The 19,179-nt window shown below is 42.1% G+C and overlaps 2 protein-coding genes and 1 long non-coding RNA gene across 6 annotated transcripts; all 3 read right to left on the bottom strand.

Moving 5' to 3' along the window:
- Positions 1-2,064: 2,064 nt before the first annotated feature.
- On the bottom strand, positions 2,065-4,640 carry lect2.1 (leukocyte cell derived chemotaxin 2, tandem duplicate 1). Its single transcript, XM_030368993.1, has 4 exons — positions 4,424-4,640; positions 3,879-3,990; positions 2,702-2,859; positions 2,065-2,418 (listed from the first exon to the last, which is right to left on the bottom strand). Exons 1-4 carry the CDS (start codon positions 4,455-4,457, stop codon positions 2,252-2,254), a joined length of 471 nt encoding a protein of 156 aa, XP_030224853.1. The 5' UTR covers positions 4,458-4,640; the 3' UTR covers positions 2,065-2,251.
- Positions 4,641-9,162: 4,522 nt separating this feature from the next.
- LOC115552700 (uncharacterized) lies at positions 9,163-11,954 on the bottom strand. Its single transcript, XR_003978364.1, has 4 exons — positions 11,809-11,954; positions 10,619-10,698; positions 9,774-9,949; positions 9,163-9,586 (listed from the first exon to the last, which is right to left on the bottom strand). It is a non-coding gene; the product is annotated as an uncharacterized LOC115552700 (long non-coding RNA).
- A 547-nt stretch (positions 11,955-12,501) lies between these two features.
- On the bottom strand, positions 12,502-17,150 carry si:ch211-132p1.2 (proteinase-activated receptor 4). 4 transcript variants are annotated; one of them, XM_030368997.1, is made up of 2 exons: positions 15,742-17,150; positions 12,502-14,799 (listed from the first exon to the last, which is right to left on the bottom strand). In XM_030368997.1, the coding sequence occupies exons 1-2, from the start codon at positions 15,914-15,916 to the stop codon at positions 13,736-13,738; spliced, it is 1,239 nt and encodes a 412-aa protein (XP_030224857.1). In that variant the 5' UTR covers positions 15,917-17,150; the 3' UTR covers positions 12,502-13,735. The 4 variants fall into 4 exon arrangements, with proteins under 4 accessions (XP_030224857.1, XP_030224858.1, XP_030224855.1 ...); XM_030368998.1 differs by having other exon boundaries at positions 12,502-14,796; positions 15,742-17,149; XM_030368995.1 differs by having other exon boundaries at positions 15,690-17,146.
- Between the last annotated feature and the right edge of the window lie 2,029 nt (positions 17,151-19,179).

The raw sequence follows: 19,179 nt of genomic DNA, 5'->3' as shown, positions 1-19,179 counted from the left end.
CCGAATGAGGGGAGAAGCGGGCTATTTAAGGCCTGCTTCTCCACCTGTTCCTCAGGTGCTCTGCATTTCCTTAATTGGCCCGGGCCGGGTTGCCACAGCAGTCAACTCACTGATTATTCCATCCAGAGATTTGAAAATGGTGGAATAAAAGCCATGCCGCTATTCTTGCAAGTAGCCAGTTCTGAGCAGTCAATGTTGTTTTGTTGTTTGCTGCCAGTAAACACAAAGAGTTCTGACCTTGATCAGTTGAGAGATCTCCTGGCTTAGTCACCTTTACATTTACACAGACAGCGAATGGCAGGTTGGTGCTTTCAAGTTAAAGTGTTAAATTACTTTCCATTTATTAAGTGCCTGCTGACTAGGGTATTCTAACGTTGCCTAGGATACGCACTTACTTATTGTTTGACTGGTAACGAGTGTGTTTGGGAATATCAGGCCCCGTTTACACGAAGGGAAAACGCAGATATTTCCACGCGGTTTGGCCTCTCATTTACACGAAAACGCAGTTTTTATCACAGCGATCATTTCTAAAAACTCTGGCCAAAGTGGAGATTTCTGAAAAACGCCGGTTATGTGTTGCCGTGTCAAAGGGGAGAAACAGGGTTTTAGGTTCTGAAGCGTCACATTATGCGCCAGGAAATGCTTAACGTCATATGAGCGCCCTATGTTTACAGTTTGTTTGTTACAGGAAGACGTTCGTGCTATTTGTTGTTGTTGATTCTGAGGATTCTGATTGGCTTGCATGGCTTTATCCTTCTCCCTACACTGCCGCCCATAGGTTTGGCATAGTTATAATGGCGCTCAACGGCGTATTTATACGTTTTGATGTAAACAACAACTTTTTTGAAAACAATGTTGTGTGCACAATGTTATTTTTGAAAACGGTGGGGGGGAAATATTCATTTCTATAAATACCCTGCTACGTATAAACGTAGCCTCAGTAGCCTGGATGTGTCAATAGGGGGGAGGGGGGTAGAAATACCTCACATGACTAAATCACATGCCATGAATGCACCAGAAGCGGGTTTTATGTGCTGTTGCGCGGCTGGCTCCCATGAACATTCATACGGTAAAGTAAAGACAATCTGTTACGTATTTTACAAAATTCCACTGATGAATCCGTTCAATTGAAATCTCAGACGGGGTTAGGCAGTAATAGCAGTTAAGGTGATTTGTCTCCTTCAATCGTGTTATTTAGGTTTTGATGTTACGTACCTCTTATTCCTAATTCTCCACGTTGCTCAATCCATCATAAAACCATCCTATATAAGCCTGCTCTCACAGCGGCTGCTCCACCTTTGTGAAGTTCTCCTGTTGTCCTCCATGAACTGAACTATAATGGCAGGTGTACTGCCGAGGGTACGCAGCTGTGCGTACACACGTGGAGGACTTCACAGTAAAACTCTGTGTTTTATGCTACTCAGCACATCCAGATGTTTGAAACAGATGGGGCAGTGGGACTTTTAACTTAATAAAGATTCCAAATCCCACCTTTCTGTCTGCAAATTGTCTGCATACCTTACCAGTCCGATATCACAACACCAGTACAGTAGGCGGTGGCTGCAAATGTCAGACTACCGGACCATTTTTTTTCTGTCTATTCTATTCTAGATTATGCAGTAGCAGTCCATCTAAACTCAAGCAACAGTTTCAGTTCATGCCATTTCTCACGCATATATGCCAAAACTAAAACAGTTTTAGTCTGGAGGGATTGCCGAAAATTAGCTACTCAGAAACAAGGGAGGGAGATTTATTCAGGAGAGAGAGAGAGAGAGAGAGAGAGAGAGAGAGAGAGAGAGAGAGAGAGAGAGAGAGAGAGAGAGAGAGAGAGAGAGAGAGAGAGAGAGAGAGAGAGAGAGAGAGAGAGAGAGAGAGAGAGAGAGAGAGAGAGAGAGAGAGAGAGAGAGAGAGAGAGAGAGAGAGAGAGAGAGAGAGAGAGAGAGAGAGTGTTGCTGCCCTCCAGTGTCTCTGAGGGTACTCAGCAGGTATTTTGTCATCCATCGATTATTAGCTTCTTAACCCCCCACCCCTTACCCCCACCAACACAACACACACACAGTGCAGTTGATGTTTAGAAACATTCCGTTTTTATTGTTAAAAACATTTAGCATGCCGTTGGATTAACAAAATGGGTGAAATGTCAAAGGTTGGTTCTCATAGCAAGATATGTTAGCTTTTAAAAGGACCAAGGTTTATTTGCAATTACAAGTAGGCACAGGGTCAGACACCGCGATAGGGGGCGGAGTCAGACTTAGAAGTGGGGTGTGGGGTCGGACTTGTCGCACATTTGGACGTGGACGTGGGACTGGATTCCAGGGTAGACTGTCTGCATGGGCAACATGGTGCCGATCTTCTGCCCCTTCCGGATCGTTCCAGTGGTCTGGACCGGGTCCACATAGAACAGCTTGAAACACAATCCTGGAGGTGGGACACACACACATGTTCAGCACAAAATTACAATTCTCAGGTAACGTTCGATTAATTTCGCCTACATCCACAATTGTGTATGATCTTATTGGGAGAAGTCACTGTGTCCAGCTATATCCTTGTGAGTTTACTGATGACATTGCTCGTCAGGGCACGCTTGGGAAACAGGTCCTGCACCCAAACTAGTTTACAATTAAGCCCAACTTTTACTGATAATTTAGGAACCGGTAGACCAAGAGGAACCACATGAGAACATGTTGAAGGGAAAGCGGACCTTCTCCCCGGAGGTTAATGCCTTTGTTGATGGCGGTCTGGGCGTTGGTGGGGTCAGCGTACACCGTGAGCTTCCCGTTCAGCTGGACGTCAAACGGAGCTAGGACATTAGAGCCGTCACTGCAGAGGATATCCAACCCCTTGTGGGTACGTCCCTGACTGCGCATGAAAACAAATACACAAATACAAAGCACATACCCTGAAAGGTTGGTTCTGTATTGAATGTAAACGAAATGACAACAAAAGGTCAATGTGGCAGTGAAAGAGTGCAGAATGAAGATGAGATTCCAAATTGAATGTGTTCACTCATTGGGTCGCAAAACGTTAACACACAATCTCTTATAAACAACTATGGTGTACTCCTAAACACCTATTGTGTATACTGTTGTTGTATTGTGTACATTTTCCCTTGTGGGTTGATACATGTTGTGTGTTGATTGTTTTGTCGAGTAATTTGTTCCTGTCCAAAGTTTATTTTCTGCAGCTGAATTAAGGTCCTTTTTGCCTCATAATCTTGGCAATAAAGGTATTACGATTTGGATTTGATTTATTTTAAGGTTGGGTATGGAATTCTCTTTATTGGCCATTTTTGCAAAATTACTTGAAATCCTTATCATAACCCACTTACAGCCACTGAGATAGAAGTACTGACATGAAAATTAAACAAGTCAATCATCTGTGGAGCGGGCAGGGCTCGAAAAACTCCAGCCAATGATTTCCAGACCCACCGAGTGGCATTGGACAGTAAGTACGTCAATCAAATGGTCGTACTGCATTCCCCCTCCCCTGCTCCCCGCGCGTGACCCCTTCATGCACGTACTCAAAGCTCATGACCCAGAGCAAGCTTCTGTTTGTTGTTATCCTGCGGTAGCTACTGGAGCTAGCTAACTAGCTAATGGCTCGCTCTCCGGCTTTCTGTTTGCTCGTGCATGATTGCGCGTCCATGTACTTGGAATGGGTGGAGTCAGAGTCAGCGTTGAAGGAGAAGGGGTAGGACCATTTGAGTTGTGTATTTTCAAAATCTGCTGGCGTTTTCGCAAATCCCATACCCAACCTTTAAGTCTCCGCAATTTCACTCAATTTTTTACATGAGAGATCTTGTCTGCAGTGTATTTAGTATTTGAGAACTGTTAACTAGTGTAGGGTGTGTGTATTTGATGGTAGAAGTATAGAAATACCGTTGTGCTCCAAATCGACCCTCTCCATGGCGATCTGAAGATCTCCTGGTGTTGGCGCTGTTCCCACTGCAGAGCGGCCCGAATTGAACACTTTCACAAAGACCCAACACAACTGAGAAGACACGCATGCACAGACATGTACACACACACACACACACACACACACACACACACACACACACACACACACACACACACACACACACACACACACACACACACACAAACAGACAGGTGCACACACAAACACACACACACACACAAAAACACACAGACACACATGTGCACAGAAGCACAAATACACACAAACACACAGGTGCACACATTACATTAGTCACTTACTTCAAAGCCCCCACTATCTTACCCACTCTGCCAAAAAGATTATACGATATTATTAATCCATTCATCCATGACCGACTACGCAGGTGTGACAAACGCATTGCTTTGTTATACAACTAAATCTAAAGCACATTCATTCCATCACTGTTGACAATAAGCTATGTCATTGTATCCATCATCAAAGATCTATCGGTCTTATCACCTACCCAACAACAACGTGCAAGTCAGGGCTGTCTTCATTGTGGATCTCGGAAGTACAGCTGAAGCTTAAAAGTGTATTAAATCTGTTGCTACGCCTTCTGAAGGAGTCAAATGGAGTTGATGGTAGATTCCTGGAGTTTTATAGGGTGGCCGGGGAACACACTTCCTGATTTCTGCCCCTGCCCCAACACATTGGATCGCTTCCCTCTTGCAACAGAGTGTAATTTCCAGGCTGTCCCAATCGTAAGTTAGTGCATGTTTTTGGCATTAGCTGTTTGTTGACCAGCGGGGGGGGGGGGAGGGGAGCATTGGTAATGTTTGCAAAGAGATTACCAGCTTTGTTCCTGGAAGTGTCTGGAGACTCTGGACATAGTCTGGCAGTTGTTTTGGGCTAAGAAACTAGAGACCATCAATTTAATTAAAATAACCGGATAAGTAGTCCTTCTAATTTAAAGATGAAAAATGTCTCAGTGTATATACAAGTTGACACAATTTAGTTTAAACAAAATCAAATATATATCTTCAGTTTTGGATAGGATATTAGGGCTAGTATTGCCTAGTATACTACTAGGCAAGGGACACAATTGCGACCTACTTGGACTTTACTTGAGAAATTTACTACATTGGCAACTTAGATAATGTTTTTATATCAAACTTTTATTTCCCAATATTGATCTTCCTCCAAGAAGTAAAGGATATAATGTTTGCATTTTTTAGATTTTCTACACTTCATTAGAGGAACATAATTAATTTAAATAACCGCAAACGATATTGGGGAACAAATTGGCCAGCCCAATCTGGTTCTTTAATATATATATTTATTTATTTTTGGCAGATGGATTATCTTTCAGACTAGTGTGCCATCAAGGTGCTTTGTTTGCTCTGTTTCAGTAGCTAAAAGCCCTTCTCTTATTTCCTACAAAAAATATTTTAATACGAGGTTGCTAACTAGCGATGCATTTTTTTAAATCCAGCAGGTTTTTATTTAGTGTCCATATTGAATGGTATAAAGTCCAAACAGCAGTGTTTATACTGCCATTGAAGCCCTGCAGTATTGTAAAACATTTTGGATAAATGCCCCAGTAGCAAACCACAGTGCCCACAGCAACTAAACCCTAACCTAATCTCTACGACAATGCAGACCTCTGTTTAAAAAATCTGTAATGGGGTTCTGCCGAAAAGTGGTCAGGCAAAAAAATATTTGTACATTTGCTTTAATCTGGATCAAACAGGCAAATACATATAATTATATGTCTGTCTTAATAGCAAAGGTAAATCATTGTGAAACTTAAAAGAGGCCATCTCGAAGACCTTTTCCTTGTTCTCTATGGCTGAAAAAAGTGGAGTGAGTTAGTTTAAGTAATAGCACTGCCGTACTCTCTCTGGCAGGGTAACTACTGGGTGATCACCAACTGCGTTATTTGCAATTTGCATGAGAGGCGGGAAAGTTGCCCCTGACACCCAGTCTGTAACATTCAGAATTCGGTGAATACAAGGGTGAAAGCCCTTGTATTCACCGAATTCAGTTGACATTAGGCTCAATCCCCATTGTGTTTCTATCACTCGGCGATAGATAATGACTTAACTGACATTTATCTTAAAGAAAGATCTTTGAGATTGCCACTTCAATGTTTGTTTTAACTGAATAATCACAATTGTGGCCAAAGAAGTGTTTGCGCTTATAGCGTAATCAGACATGATGTTTATGTGTTTGTGGGCAATATTATAGTAATACTGCCAATGTATATGTGTTTGGTATGTCTAAGTAGTGTCTATAACTAGACTGGAATCAATATGATTTATATCTTTCTTGCAATTATCCTTATGAGTCGACATTCTTTTATCTGCTACAGATTATAACAAAACCATTCATTTTTTTCACCAGTATTTTATCTTTAATGTTGCTATACCCATACAAGGCTTTTTAGCATGACCACTCTTTGCGGTTGTTCAGGGCTCAAATTATGGTGGCCGAGTTGTGTCAAACTAACATGCATATCTAGCCGCTTTGCAAATTCAGTGCATTAACGAAAAACCTGAAAGGAAAAGCCTCAATATTATTATTTACTTTTTACTATTTGTATATTTATATACTTATACAGTATAGAATAGCCTAAATCTAATTCAAATAAAAGTAATCTTTGAAACTTTACCTTCACTTGCGCCACACAAACTGCGGAATGCTGTTTAAGCGGGCAGGTGGAATCAATACATCATTTATCTTTTGGCTTTTGCATTTGTGTTTTCTATTTAGTTGAAAAATAATGATTGTTTTTCGATATTGCAAAAGTGTTTTGGATGTGCAGTTTGAAATGTCCCAACCACACAACAAAAACAACATGGGGGGCACCCAAAGTTGGTGTGAATTTCTGGGTTGTCAATCCTCCCAACAGTTCCGTCTTTTTACATTGTTTTTAAACATTACTTGAAGGACCAGACAGATGTTGGGCATCTACAGGTTTGCCTTCTAATGGATATGACAATGAACTGATCAGCCATACCACCATGGCAGGGGTCTTTATAGGATTTCCTGACTTGGGGACTTCCGTACTGTACCTCTATTGAATGGTACCACATATGTACTTGCCTGCCTGATACCAGAATGTTTTGTATGTACTTGTCTGCTTGATAGTAAATGTTTAATATGTTCTTGTCTGTATGATGATAAAATGTTTAATAAGTACTTGCGGATGTTGAAAAGAGGAAACCAAAGTATGTGCTATTAGAATGAGCATAGAGCATGATTTTCTTTTCTTACTATGATGCTTGTTTATAGGTTAGTTGAATAATAATATTTTTTTCCTGGTCCATCTACCCTTACTTCATCCACCTCTGTTAATTATCCATTAATCTTCATTTAAATGCTTTGTTTGAATCCCTATTACGGGACGTGGATACGGGACATCCAACCCGCCTCCCGGTAAATGCGTTAAATCGGGGACGGCAAACATGAAAGCCAGTGACAGTAACCCAGGGCAACGGTTGAACTCTTGATCATTCGTCCCCCCCTTTTTACGGGGTCTCGGGAAGTTCCTACCCTTGTTGTTTGGTACGTGACCCCAGGCGTTTGGTTTTCAGAACTTTGTAATCCTACCCTAGCTTGGCCCAAGACACGACCAGGAAGAGTCGGGCACGCTAGTCGGTTGATTAACCTGTCCCCCTGCTGGAGGACAGACCGGGGCTACCCGTGGGTTTGTCCTGATGGAGATTCGGCGGGCCGGGCAATTCTGCCAGAGGAGCTACCTTTGCGAGGTCATCTTCACCTGCCCTTGGCCTGTATGTTGTACCCTAGACAGGACACCGAGGGGACTTGGGGTGTAATTCCCACTTCCAAACCTTTACTTAAAGCTCATTCTCCTGGCGCTGGAGAACATGGCATACGTGTTACTCTTGCTCAGCAGGGGATGGAGAGAAAATGGAAATGTCATCAATACAAAGAAAACAGCCCTAAAAGCCCGGGGGCCGGCCCTGAGATGAACCAAACACTTAGATTGGTATTCCTTTATTATTGTGTCACTAAGTTGTAATAATTACAAAAATATAAGGTATTTTTAAATAATGACAACTAAATGTCATGAATAGCCTAACTGGGTCCAAATCTATTGATATCTAAAGCAAAATCTTATTTTGTTTAAATGGTGCTTCAACAACTTCTAGTTTTCTACTTCTCTTTGGCTAGATTATTTCTGAAAGGATTCTGTAACAGGGAAATGTAAAGAGGAAGAAATAATAGAAAAGCGTTCCACAATTAACACAATACAATGTCTTTTGTAACTTTATAGGATTTCCTGACTTGGGGACTTCCGTACTGTACCTCTATTGAATGGTACCACATATGTACTTGCCTGCCTGATACCAGAATGTTTTGTATGTACTTGTCTGCTTGATAGTAAATGTTTAATATGTTCTTGTCTGTATGATGATAAAATGTTTAATAAGTACTTGCGGATGTTGAAAAGAGGAAAACAAAGTATGTGCTATTAGAATGAGCATAGAGCATGCTTTTCTTTTCTTACTATGATGCTTGTTTATAGGTTAGTTGAATAATAATATTTTTTTCCTGGTCCATCTACCCTTACTTCATCCACCTCTGTTAATTATCCATTCATCTTCATTTAAATGCTTTGTTTGAATCCCTATTACGGGACGTGGATACGGGACATCCAACCCGCCTCCCGGTAAATGCGTTAAATCGGGGACGGCAAACATGAAAGCCAGTGACAGTAACCCAGGGCAACAGTTGAACTCTTGATCATTCGTCCCCCCCTTTTTACGGGGTCTCGGGAAGTTCCTACCCTTGTTATTTGGTACGTGACCCCAGGCGTTTGGTTTTCAGAACTTTGTAATCCTACCCTAGCTTGGCCCAAGACACGACCAGGAAGAGTCGGGCACGCTAGTCGGTTGATTAACCTGTCCCCCGGCTGGAGGACAGACCGGGGCTACCCGTGGGTTTGTCCTGATGGAGATTCGGCGGGCCGGGCAATTCTGCCAGAGGAGCTACCTTTGCGAGGTCATCTTCACCTGCCCTTGGCCTGTATGTTGTACCCTAGACAGGACACCGAGGGGACTTGGGGTGTAATTCCCACTTCCAAACCTTTACTTAAAGCTCATTCTCCTGGCGCTGGAGAACATGGCATACGTGTTACTCTTGCTCAGCAGGGGATGGAGAGAAAATGGAAATGTCATCAATACAAAGAAAACAGCCCTAAAAGCCCTGGGGCCGGCCCTGAGATGAACCAAACACTTAGATTGGTATTCCTTTATTATTGTGTCACTAAGTTGTAATAATTACAAAAATATAAGGTATTTTTAAATAATGACAACTAAATGTCATGAATAGCCTAACTGGGTCCAAATCTATGGATATCTAAAGCAAAATCTTATTTTGTTTAAATGGTGCTTCAACAACTTCTAGTTTTCTACTTCTCTTTGGCTAGATTATTTCTGAAAGGATTCTGTAACAGGGAAATGTAAAGAAGAAGAAATAATAGAAAAGCGTTCCACAATTAACACAATACAATGTCTTTTGTAACTTCAAAAAATATTTGTAGAAAATACAGGACAGATAAAACAGGAATACATTTAAACTAGGAAACCATGTTCTCTTCTGCCTCCTCTGTGTCTTCAAATTGTCCCACCGCTTCCTGGACTTCAGGCTCTGAGATTGGCTGAAAATCAAAGACAGGTACACAGGGTTAAGTCATATAAATGTCCACCTTGCAGTGACTCAAAAGGAACTCAGCTCAATATTTGTCAAATCAATTAAATCATCATCAATTTGTTTCTCTTCACATCATTTATTTCAGATAAAATATTCTTTAACTTTAACCAATTGTGTGTTTTATGCAGGTATACCTCAAAAACGGAGGGTTTTGGTGTCTTGGGTGGCGGGCTCTGGGGCACCTTGAATACTGATCGGTCCCCTTCCATGCGCGGTCTGGTAGGACTCTCGCTGGTTCGTCTCTGGCGGTCGAACCACCACACGGTGGCGACAAAAGCAGCCAACAGCGAAAGCGCGATTCCAGCCGCGACTTTGGAAGAAAGAATGGAAGATTGTGTTTTGACGCTGAAGTATTTATTAAAGGGACACTGTGTAAAAATTACTCCCATCTAGTGGTACAATTGTGTATTGCATTCAAACGAATAGTGCTCGCTTGTTCAAAAACTACGGTGGGCAGTATGTGCCAAGAAGCTGCGTCATGACATCCAATACTACCTCATCGAGTCATTCGAGTGATGATGAGGTTCGTTATTTCAAACAAATTTCAAACTGCATTGAATCATTATTGTAAACTAATGATGTATGAGTAATTACTCCTCGAGCAAGATAGTGAATTATTCATCATTCACGCTGGCTCAGAGTGAAAACGCGTTTGCATTTCCTGTACCACGTAGTGCTTTTTGCCCCTCTCGGCAGTTCATAGACCGGAAGAACATGGAAGCCTCTATGAAGCTTACCCGTCCTATGTAACTAGATATTAATTATTCTTCGCTCAGGAGGATAAGTGCGATTTTTGACAGGGATAATTTTACACCAATGACGACTTATTTATGAATGAATACGTCGTTTTGAGGTAATAAATGACTTAAAATATTACACAGTGTCCCTTTAACTAAGATATTTATTGTGAACGTAAAATTGACGATTGTTTACAAAAATCCAGCCAATATCCGCCTAAAATTTGCAATGTAGTACTCACCTTGGCTAAGAGCTGTGTTTTCATTTTCTTGTTGATCCATTGATTCATCAAATAGTTTCAGTCAGAAGGGGAATCAACACCTGAAACCAAAAAAAATTGACCTGAAAATGTGACTGGCTGACTAAATGCAGTAACTTTTATTTATAAATAAGTCCCATATGAATAAGTAAAAGCTTTATCTCAAGTTTCTTTTTAATTAAAGCATATAATGTATTTTTGCAAATGGGTTTGGGACTTGTAAATCGTGACGTCCCATTGCAATGACCAGGATAGGGTTATTGCAATCGGAATGTATCGGAATTGGAATGTAGAGATGGTGTTCTGGCCATTGTTTAGTGATTGAAAAATATTTGTCATTATGGGGGGAAGCTAATTGTCGTATTTGAAATGGCTTCAGCGTTTCACATATAAGATATGGTAAAATAAAGTTTTAATCAGCCTAGGTTATTGAGTTTCATTATGGATCACTAGATGGCAGCAAATTTCATTCAGCTACACAGGGATTCCTGACTATTTTACATGTGTATTTCTCTCCCTTCTTAACTGCTGTCTTTAGCAGTCCCGCCTTGCCGGCTCATCGGGAAGTACAATTTCCCTACAAAATGAATTGCTAGAGAAGCGTGCTTCTGGTGAATCCATTGATATTCTAGTTTGTCAATTGTTTTGGTCAACAACCTTCTGGGAACAAATGCGCACAGAGCTCTCTTTAACCCTAAGTAAAATATTAGCAACATTAAAAAGCATCATTCCACAGTGGGGGTGTAATCTATCAGACAAGTTCAACTAATGGGCACTCTTATTTAACAGAAACAGTGTAACCTGAGATAGAGCAGTACATGGAGCTGATGATCTATGGATATGTTTAAAATAGTATGGCTTATCAGGGTAAACAATCCAAGCCACCAGCATTAGAGCTAAACATATCTTTTTACCCTCCATGGACCGTTGTTGTAATTATTCATTGCCCCCTCTTTAATGTAAATATTATCAGATCCCAGAGGCAATCTTCAAGATGCATTCATTCTTACTGAACTGTTAATGTTGCCAACCTTCATAATCATAACAACCAAATGAAAAGAGTTAGGATCGTACTCTCCCAATACCCTCTTAGAGAAAGACACCTCAGAGAATGTGCAGGTTAACTGGCTTTTAGGCTCTTTATATTTTTAATTAATTTAAATGTGACCTACCTGTTCTGTGTCTGGAATGGGTAGTGTCTTGTTTTGTCAATTGTAGGCTACGGCTTTTTTGCTGGTGGATGAGTTGGTGTTGTTGCTCCTACTCCTGACGGGCTGGGCTAATATGATAGTGGTTATCAGGAGATGCCGGCTGGCCTTAAAACATAGGGGGTCAGGACTTTTCTGAATACACAGTTGTCAAGTTAAATGCCTTACGACGTTTTCAATTTCAGTGCACTGTTAATGCATTTGTTTCCCCTCTGTCAGGATTGATATGTACGGAGGTACCACAAGGTAAAGCATTACAACTAAATAGTTCTGCGGTGGGTCCTTCTTTGTTCTTTTGAGGAACACTTACTTTTGGAGCGAAAAGAGAAATCTCAAAAAGACCATGCTTTGCTAGTAGTTACCTAAGTTATTGGATTTTTGATATTTTTTTATTTGACAATATGTAATATGTACATATTAAAACATTCTGGATAAAAATACCTGATAACTCTTAAGTTACTTAGGTATTTAGCACCTGGAAAAAGCCAGAAGGCATGCATGTTCAGACAAACCAAAATGTCTTCTATGGTTAAATTATTTGCTTTCTGTTTGTTGTGTTTAAATAAATAGTATTGCAAGTATCATGTATCTCAGCCACCTCCTGTGCTACGTTTCACAGAATACATAAAAATATTAATTGATCACAAACAATTTTTATAGATTTCAATTAAAGATAGTTTATTAAACATTCTGTGAGGGCAAAAAAACACAAAGCGAGTGTATTTTAAGGATTGAAATTATTGTCCAGTGGTTGTTATGAACCGTAAGTTAACCTTGTGCCTATGCATATGGAAACACTTTTTAGCATAGAAATGTTAATTCTCGGTTCATCTCACAAGGTCATTTCTAAAATGTAATCTCCAACGTAAACAACAGAATTTTTAGTTTATATATGTCGTCCAAAACGACCCAAATCCACATTTTAGCCCCTGTTCGAAGAAACAGCAATACAACAAACAAAATGGAAGAAATTAGTTTGTTATGTTTAGTATGCTAGTTAATGCAATGTTTTCTATAGTTGTCATGGTGACGTATTGCTGTTTTTTTTCTTTAGAAATGACCTATTCTTTTGTTTAGATTGGAGGACAGGCTGCATTTCAATGCCCATCTGTTTCCTTCTGGCTGTTGACATCCATGTCCTTAATAAACAAACAAACCGTGTACTAGTAGGTCAGCGAGCACTGCCACATAAGGAGTTGAACTTCCTAAAAACATGCTGTTTAATGTGTCATTTTTCCACTCAGGGCTACCCTTGGGGACATGTTGGGCTCTACCCGTGAAAGATCATACTAACTATGGACAAGAATGTAAACTCCTTATCAGAGATGCAGAGCGATAGCTGGACAACTTCATTTCCAGCTGTAACCAAATAGGTGACAGCCTATCCAGGCCATTTCAACAGGGCAGTGTATCCCACAACATGAGAGAGAGAGAGAGAGAGAGAGAGAGAGAGAGAGAGAGAGAGAGAGAGAGAGAGAGAGAGAGAGAGAGAGAGAGAGAGAGAGAGAGAGAGAGAGAGAGAGAGAGAGAGAGAGAGAGAGAGAGAGAGAGAGAGAGAGAGAGAGAACGAGAGAGAGAGAGAGAGAGAGAGAGAGACTTCTACAATGTATTGGAGAGAATGTACGATAGAGAGGGTTCCATCACAGAAATGGATTCTATAATGTTGAGGGTTCTATCAGAGAGCGGTTTTCCTTCATGGCGACAGTTAAAAAACATCTTGGCATCTACTTATGAACCCAAAGCATTCAGAGCGCAAACGTCGCCTAATATTTTCCTCTATCCAAGTACACTTCAGCATGACATAATCAAATGGAACATCGAATGGAACCCAATGGATGAGGTTTACAGAAATGCAGAACTCTGCTCTGTAGAAGGTTCTTCCATGGCAGCCTCAAGCAGCATCCTCGTCAATGGTGGCCTGCCGGCTGGATTTGGACAGCAAGGTGAGCTGGCTCTTTATCCTGGACGAGGACGAATTCGACACAGGGTTCCCCGAGGAGGACGAGTTGTCGTTTCTGTCGCCACAGCAAGGCAGCAAATTCCTCACCTTTTCCCTGAAGTCGTCCGACACGTAGTAGTAGATGAAGGGGTCGATGCAGCTATTAAGGGTGCTGACCGCTAGGCTAACCATGTAGGGCAGGTATATGTCCTCCCCGTCCAGGATGCTGTCGGAGTAGGTGAGCAGTAGGAGGATGTTGCTCGGCAACATGCATACCAGGAACACCACGAGGACCAAGGCCGTCACGCGCACCGCATGGCTGTACCTCTTCCCACCGGCCACCAGGGTGCGAAGAACAGCGCTGTAGCAGTACACAATGACCAGGAAGGGCAGCAGGAAGCACAGAGTGAACAACGTTGTGAAGTAGGGCAGGAAGTAGGTCTCCTGTTCCTGCACCGGTAGGGCGTCGTGGCAGGTGGTGATCTGGAGCTCGTCCAGCACGTAGGACTGCTGGGACACAAGGAGAGGGACCATAGCGGCAATCACCACCATCCACACCACCAAGCTCATGTACAGGGACGTCCTGCGGCTCCGGAGAACCTTGGCGCCGAAGGGGTGCACCAGCGCCACGTAGCGGTCCAACGCCACCAGCGCCAGGCACAGGTTACAGCCGTACATGTTGCCGTAGAACATGGCCATGACGATGCGGCAGAAGGGCTCGCCAAACACCCAGTCGTTGCCCTTCAGGTGGTAGACGATGCGGAAGGGCAGGACGAGCAGCAGCATGATGTCACCGGCCGTCAGGTTGATGAGCAGCGTGGTGGAGGGAAGCTTCTTGGTTCTGAACACCAGCACCCAGAGAGCCAGCAGGTTGGCGGGCAGCCCCACGCAGAGTGCAAACAGGTACAGGATGGGGATGAAGAGGTTGGTGGTGGGGGCCTGGATCTGCTGGAGGGACTTCTCTCGGAGCGTGGTGGAGTTACACTTGGTCATCAGATTGAAGCTCCTCAGACCTGCTGGCACAGGATGTACTTTATTCATTCACTGAGAATTCATTATAATTCGGTCCCCCTGAACCTGAAATAGGAATGATGGGTAAACTAAATATTGTGTCAACATGTATAATACTTATAGATTCATGTTGATATGACCATTGATTCCCAGCTAATTGTCCCAGGGTGCACTTGATGCACATGTTACAGTCCTTACCACAATCTCAGTGTCAAATGGCTTTCTATGTAGCCAGCTCAATGTATCAATGTAGCTGGGTGGGGTGGAGGAGGTGGGTAAACTACTTTTACATTGAAAACTTCCTTTGACATATATGTTCAAAGTTTCAAAGTACACATGAAAAAGTACAGCATTGAGTATAATGAGGGATTGAAAATATAAAACAAAGTTTCTAAAAGTGCCCCAACACACAGGTCTGAGTGGCTTCGGTGATCCAGTACAGACCCATTTCTCTACAGCAAGGCTGTGCTTGAACACTGTTCACTTTAATATGGTTCAGGCAGTGCAGACTATATATATATCATCTTATGGCTCCCTCTCACCTGGTTAATGATCTGTGCCTCTCTAACTCAGCACCAGTCAGACGTGATCTGATCCCTCTGCTGATGTTCTCCCTCCACACTCTTTCTTCCTATTCCTTGTCTTACTCTTGCTTCTTGTTATACTTGTTATTATACTATCCTTCTTCTAATAGTTCTGTCAGGGTTTTCTCCAGAAGTCAAAACCCTTCCTTACCGAATCAATGGTAAATGGTAAAGGGACTGCATTTACAGTATATAGCGCTTTACAATCAATCCTAAATCTACAATACTTCATCCCTTCACATTCGGCTCAAATCAACAGGAAAAATCATGCAGCTAAGCAAAAGAGAGGGAACAAGTCTGGATGTGCTTACGGACTCCCATGCCAGAACACTCCTCCATTGGGTTTGGGTAGCTCAGCCTAACCTGGGCAGCCAGCAGCCCAATAAAGAGTAGGGTCCTCCACATCGTGACGGCGGCGTCTCTCATGCTTCCCAGTCGACCCTGTCTCCTCTCTCCGGCACTGCAGGGGATCTGTTCCAACAGCAGACTTAGAGGTTGAATCACTCCTCGCTTCCTTCTCCCCGCTTCCTCTTCCCATCCATCAAAGGTGGAAGGAGATCTGACCTCACTGAGAAGTGCTATCAGGGGTCGATTCTTCTCAGGGTCGACTACAGGTCCAACCCCGCACAGTTCCTCTTTCCAAATGGACTCTGCAGCGCCGTCCACAAGGACCCACCCCCGCATACACGCACTCCCGACAGACACACGCTACCCTCTGGCCTTATAGGTTCCAGCTGTGGTACTTGTGGAATGTGTGTGCTTATATGGATGTGTGTGTGTGTGTGTGTGTGTGTGTGTGTGTGTGTGTGTGTGTGTGTGTGTGTGTGTGTGTGTGTGTGTGTGTGTGTGTGTGTGTGTGTGTGTGTGTGTGTGTATGAGACAATGTATATTTCTAAGAGTGTCTGCATATTTCTTTTTATGACTGATCAGAAATGTGTGCGTGTGTGTGTGTGTGTTTTAGACTATGCATGCATGTTTGTAAGAGTGACAGAGTATTACAAATGTGTCACTGTGTGAATAAAAGTGTGTGTGTGCATGCGTCTGTATGTGTGCATGATGCATGTGTGAGTGCGTTGAGGGGGGGGGGTTTCCTGTGTTGTTATCAGGCAGACTGATGTGTTCGCTTTGGGATAAACAGTGAGCCTTCCTATTCCCATTTACGTCCTCTACTTGTATGTGTGCAGTCTACATTTTCTGCGTAGCAGCATTGTATAAGCAAGCAACAATCTCCCTCTGTCTTAGGTCAAATTAGGTTCATTATCCCTTTAGAGACCCTTCCCATGCATCATTCAACAGACATCTCCAACAGCTTTTGGGTCTCCCTAGTGGCATGGTCCTGAAGATGCACAGTGGCTGCTTAATACTGCTAGGTGAACATTCTTTATTCCAGTCCAGGAAATTGTGGAAACGTATTTTTTTATTTGTCTCTTTCTTGTTATAGCTCCTCTTTCTCTACATCTGTCTGACTAGCCGTCTCTCTCTCTCTCTCTCTGTCTCTCTCTCTCTCTCTCTCTCTCTCTCTCTCTCTCTCTCTCTCTCTCTCTCTCTCTCTCTCTCTCTCTCTCTCTCTGTCAATGTCTCTCACAGAGCAGTAAGTTCCCCCAGATAAGCACATTTCCTGTTCGTCACCCAACCATAACAGTCCGTGGTCACATCTTCCATCCACCAGCTTTCAGCACGGATGCTAGATCCTCATCATAATTCATCATGGTTTGAGAGAGAGAGAGAGAGAGAGAGAGAGAGAGAGAGAGAGAGAGAGAGAGAGAGAGAGAGAGAGAGAGAGAGAGAGAGAGAGAGAGAGAGAGAGAGAGAGAGAGAGAGAGAGAGAGAGAGAGAGAGAGTGTGACCATCACCTATGTCCTATAAGTATCAACAGTTACAGCACAGACTTTTTTCAGAATACGTGAAGTACGAGGTGAGAAGAACGATGTTACAAATCAAACAGCAGTTAGTGTTGTTGTGGAAAACGTGGCGACGGCGGTCCGTACTTATGCTTTTACAACCTCTAAACACTAGATGTCCCTGTTTGCCAATTAATTTATATTGAACTTGCTTTGAAAGTTTGATGGCTAGGACTACTTGTATAAAATACGTTATTATGGCCATCCATTGATAACAACCTCAGCGACCAATGTGGGTTTCTCATCCACACATTTATTTAGCACACATAGCACAAAGCCTTTATATCACAATAATAAACATTTGTTTTGGAAGCATACTATACTGAGGCCTATGTTGTTTTGCAAGTGATAAAATAAATAGTTTTGCTAAAATTAGTAATTTAGGCCTATTTAAATGATTGCAGGAACCCTGTCTGGAAAAACCTGAGAATGAGAAAGCTATCATGTTATTTAATATGAAACCACACAATGTTCCTCAGTCAACATTGCAGCATATTGTGTCAACATGAAAAATTGAATCATTCAAAGGGTTATGTATTTACTCTAGAGCTGTCAGTTAAACGCGTTATTAACGGCGTTAACGCAAACCAATTTTAACGGCGTTAAAAAAAATCGCACGATTAACGCAATTATTATATTTAAAAAAAAGATTTTTTTTTTTTTCTTTGGCTCAAAACAAAGAAGCAGTAGCCTGACTGCTATGTTCAAATTACATTTGTTCAAAGCAGTCGTTTAATTGCACTGTAGGCTCTTTTTTTGTATCGTCCTGTTTTGATCAGTATATGCCAATGTTGTTATCAATAAAAAATCATTTGCACAAGGCAAGCCGATGCACTTCACCATGTTGATAAGAGAATTAAAATTAGAAGAATTATGGGACAAAAAAATCAAGGGATATTTAGCATAGAAAAATAATTTGTGATTAATTGCGATTAATCGTGAGTTAACTATGACATTAATGCGATTAATCACGATTAAATATTTTAATCGCTTGACAGCTCTAATTTACTCTAATGGTTGCATAGTAGGGGTCCTGATATGAATATGAAATGTATTTCGCGGATAAACGCACTATTGTGCCAACATTTTCACCATTGCTAAAGTGTCTTTCAGCAAGGATGTAAATCCATATCTCTCCAGAGGGCATTCTGCACTGTCCATTAAGTGGGGCATGACATTCTTAGAAGGTTACTTAAGGTAATCAATACGTTTCATATAATCCTCTCACTCCAAGGCCTGAAGGCTGCCATTTATGACTGCTGCCGCTGCTGCCACTGTGCTTCTCAGAGAACAAATATGCTACGACCTTTGACCTGTGGATGCCAGGAACCATGTTGCTGGCGGAGCCAAACCGCAGGTATCTTCAACTGTGTTCACGTTATTAATCAAATTAAAACGTAAATAACTTTGTTATCGCAACGGCCTGATTACCAGCACTTACTTTGCTTTTTAACTGGCCTATGGTTTTATCCTTTATCTATAAACAACTTTAGGCCTGTAATTATGTAGTGCATAATTCCCTCTCTCTCCACCTCATCCCTCACTCTCCACCTCAAGCTGGTGTGTGGTGAGCGTTCTGGCGCCGATTGGCTGCCGTGCATCACCCAAATGGGTGCTACATACTGGTGGTGGTTAGTGAGGTCCCCCCCCCTTCACTGTAGGCGTCTTTGAGTGTCTAGAAAAGCGCTAAATAAATTCAATGAATTATTATTATTAATTATTGTTTGGGCAAGTTAAGCCAAGGTTCCCGTCACTTGCACTCACTTGAAGTAACAATAATATTGAATGCGTTGAAAGGGATGACAATGGCTTACTCTCTTTCTACGGATCAGATTTGTATTCATATGTGCATTCAACACAAAGAAAATATAAAACACACACACTTGCACGCACACACACA

The sequence above is a fragment of the Gadus morhua genome, chromosome 10 (assembly GCF_902167405.1).
Source record: "Gadus morhua chromosome 10, gadMor3.0, whole genome shotgun sequence".
Lineage (NCBI taxonomy): Eukaryota > Metazoa > Chordata > Actinopteri > Gadiformes > Gadidae > Gadus > Gadus morhua.
The sequence above is the reverse complement of the archived record's forward strand: the minus strand, read 5'-3'. Positions and strand labels throughout refer to the sequence as shown.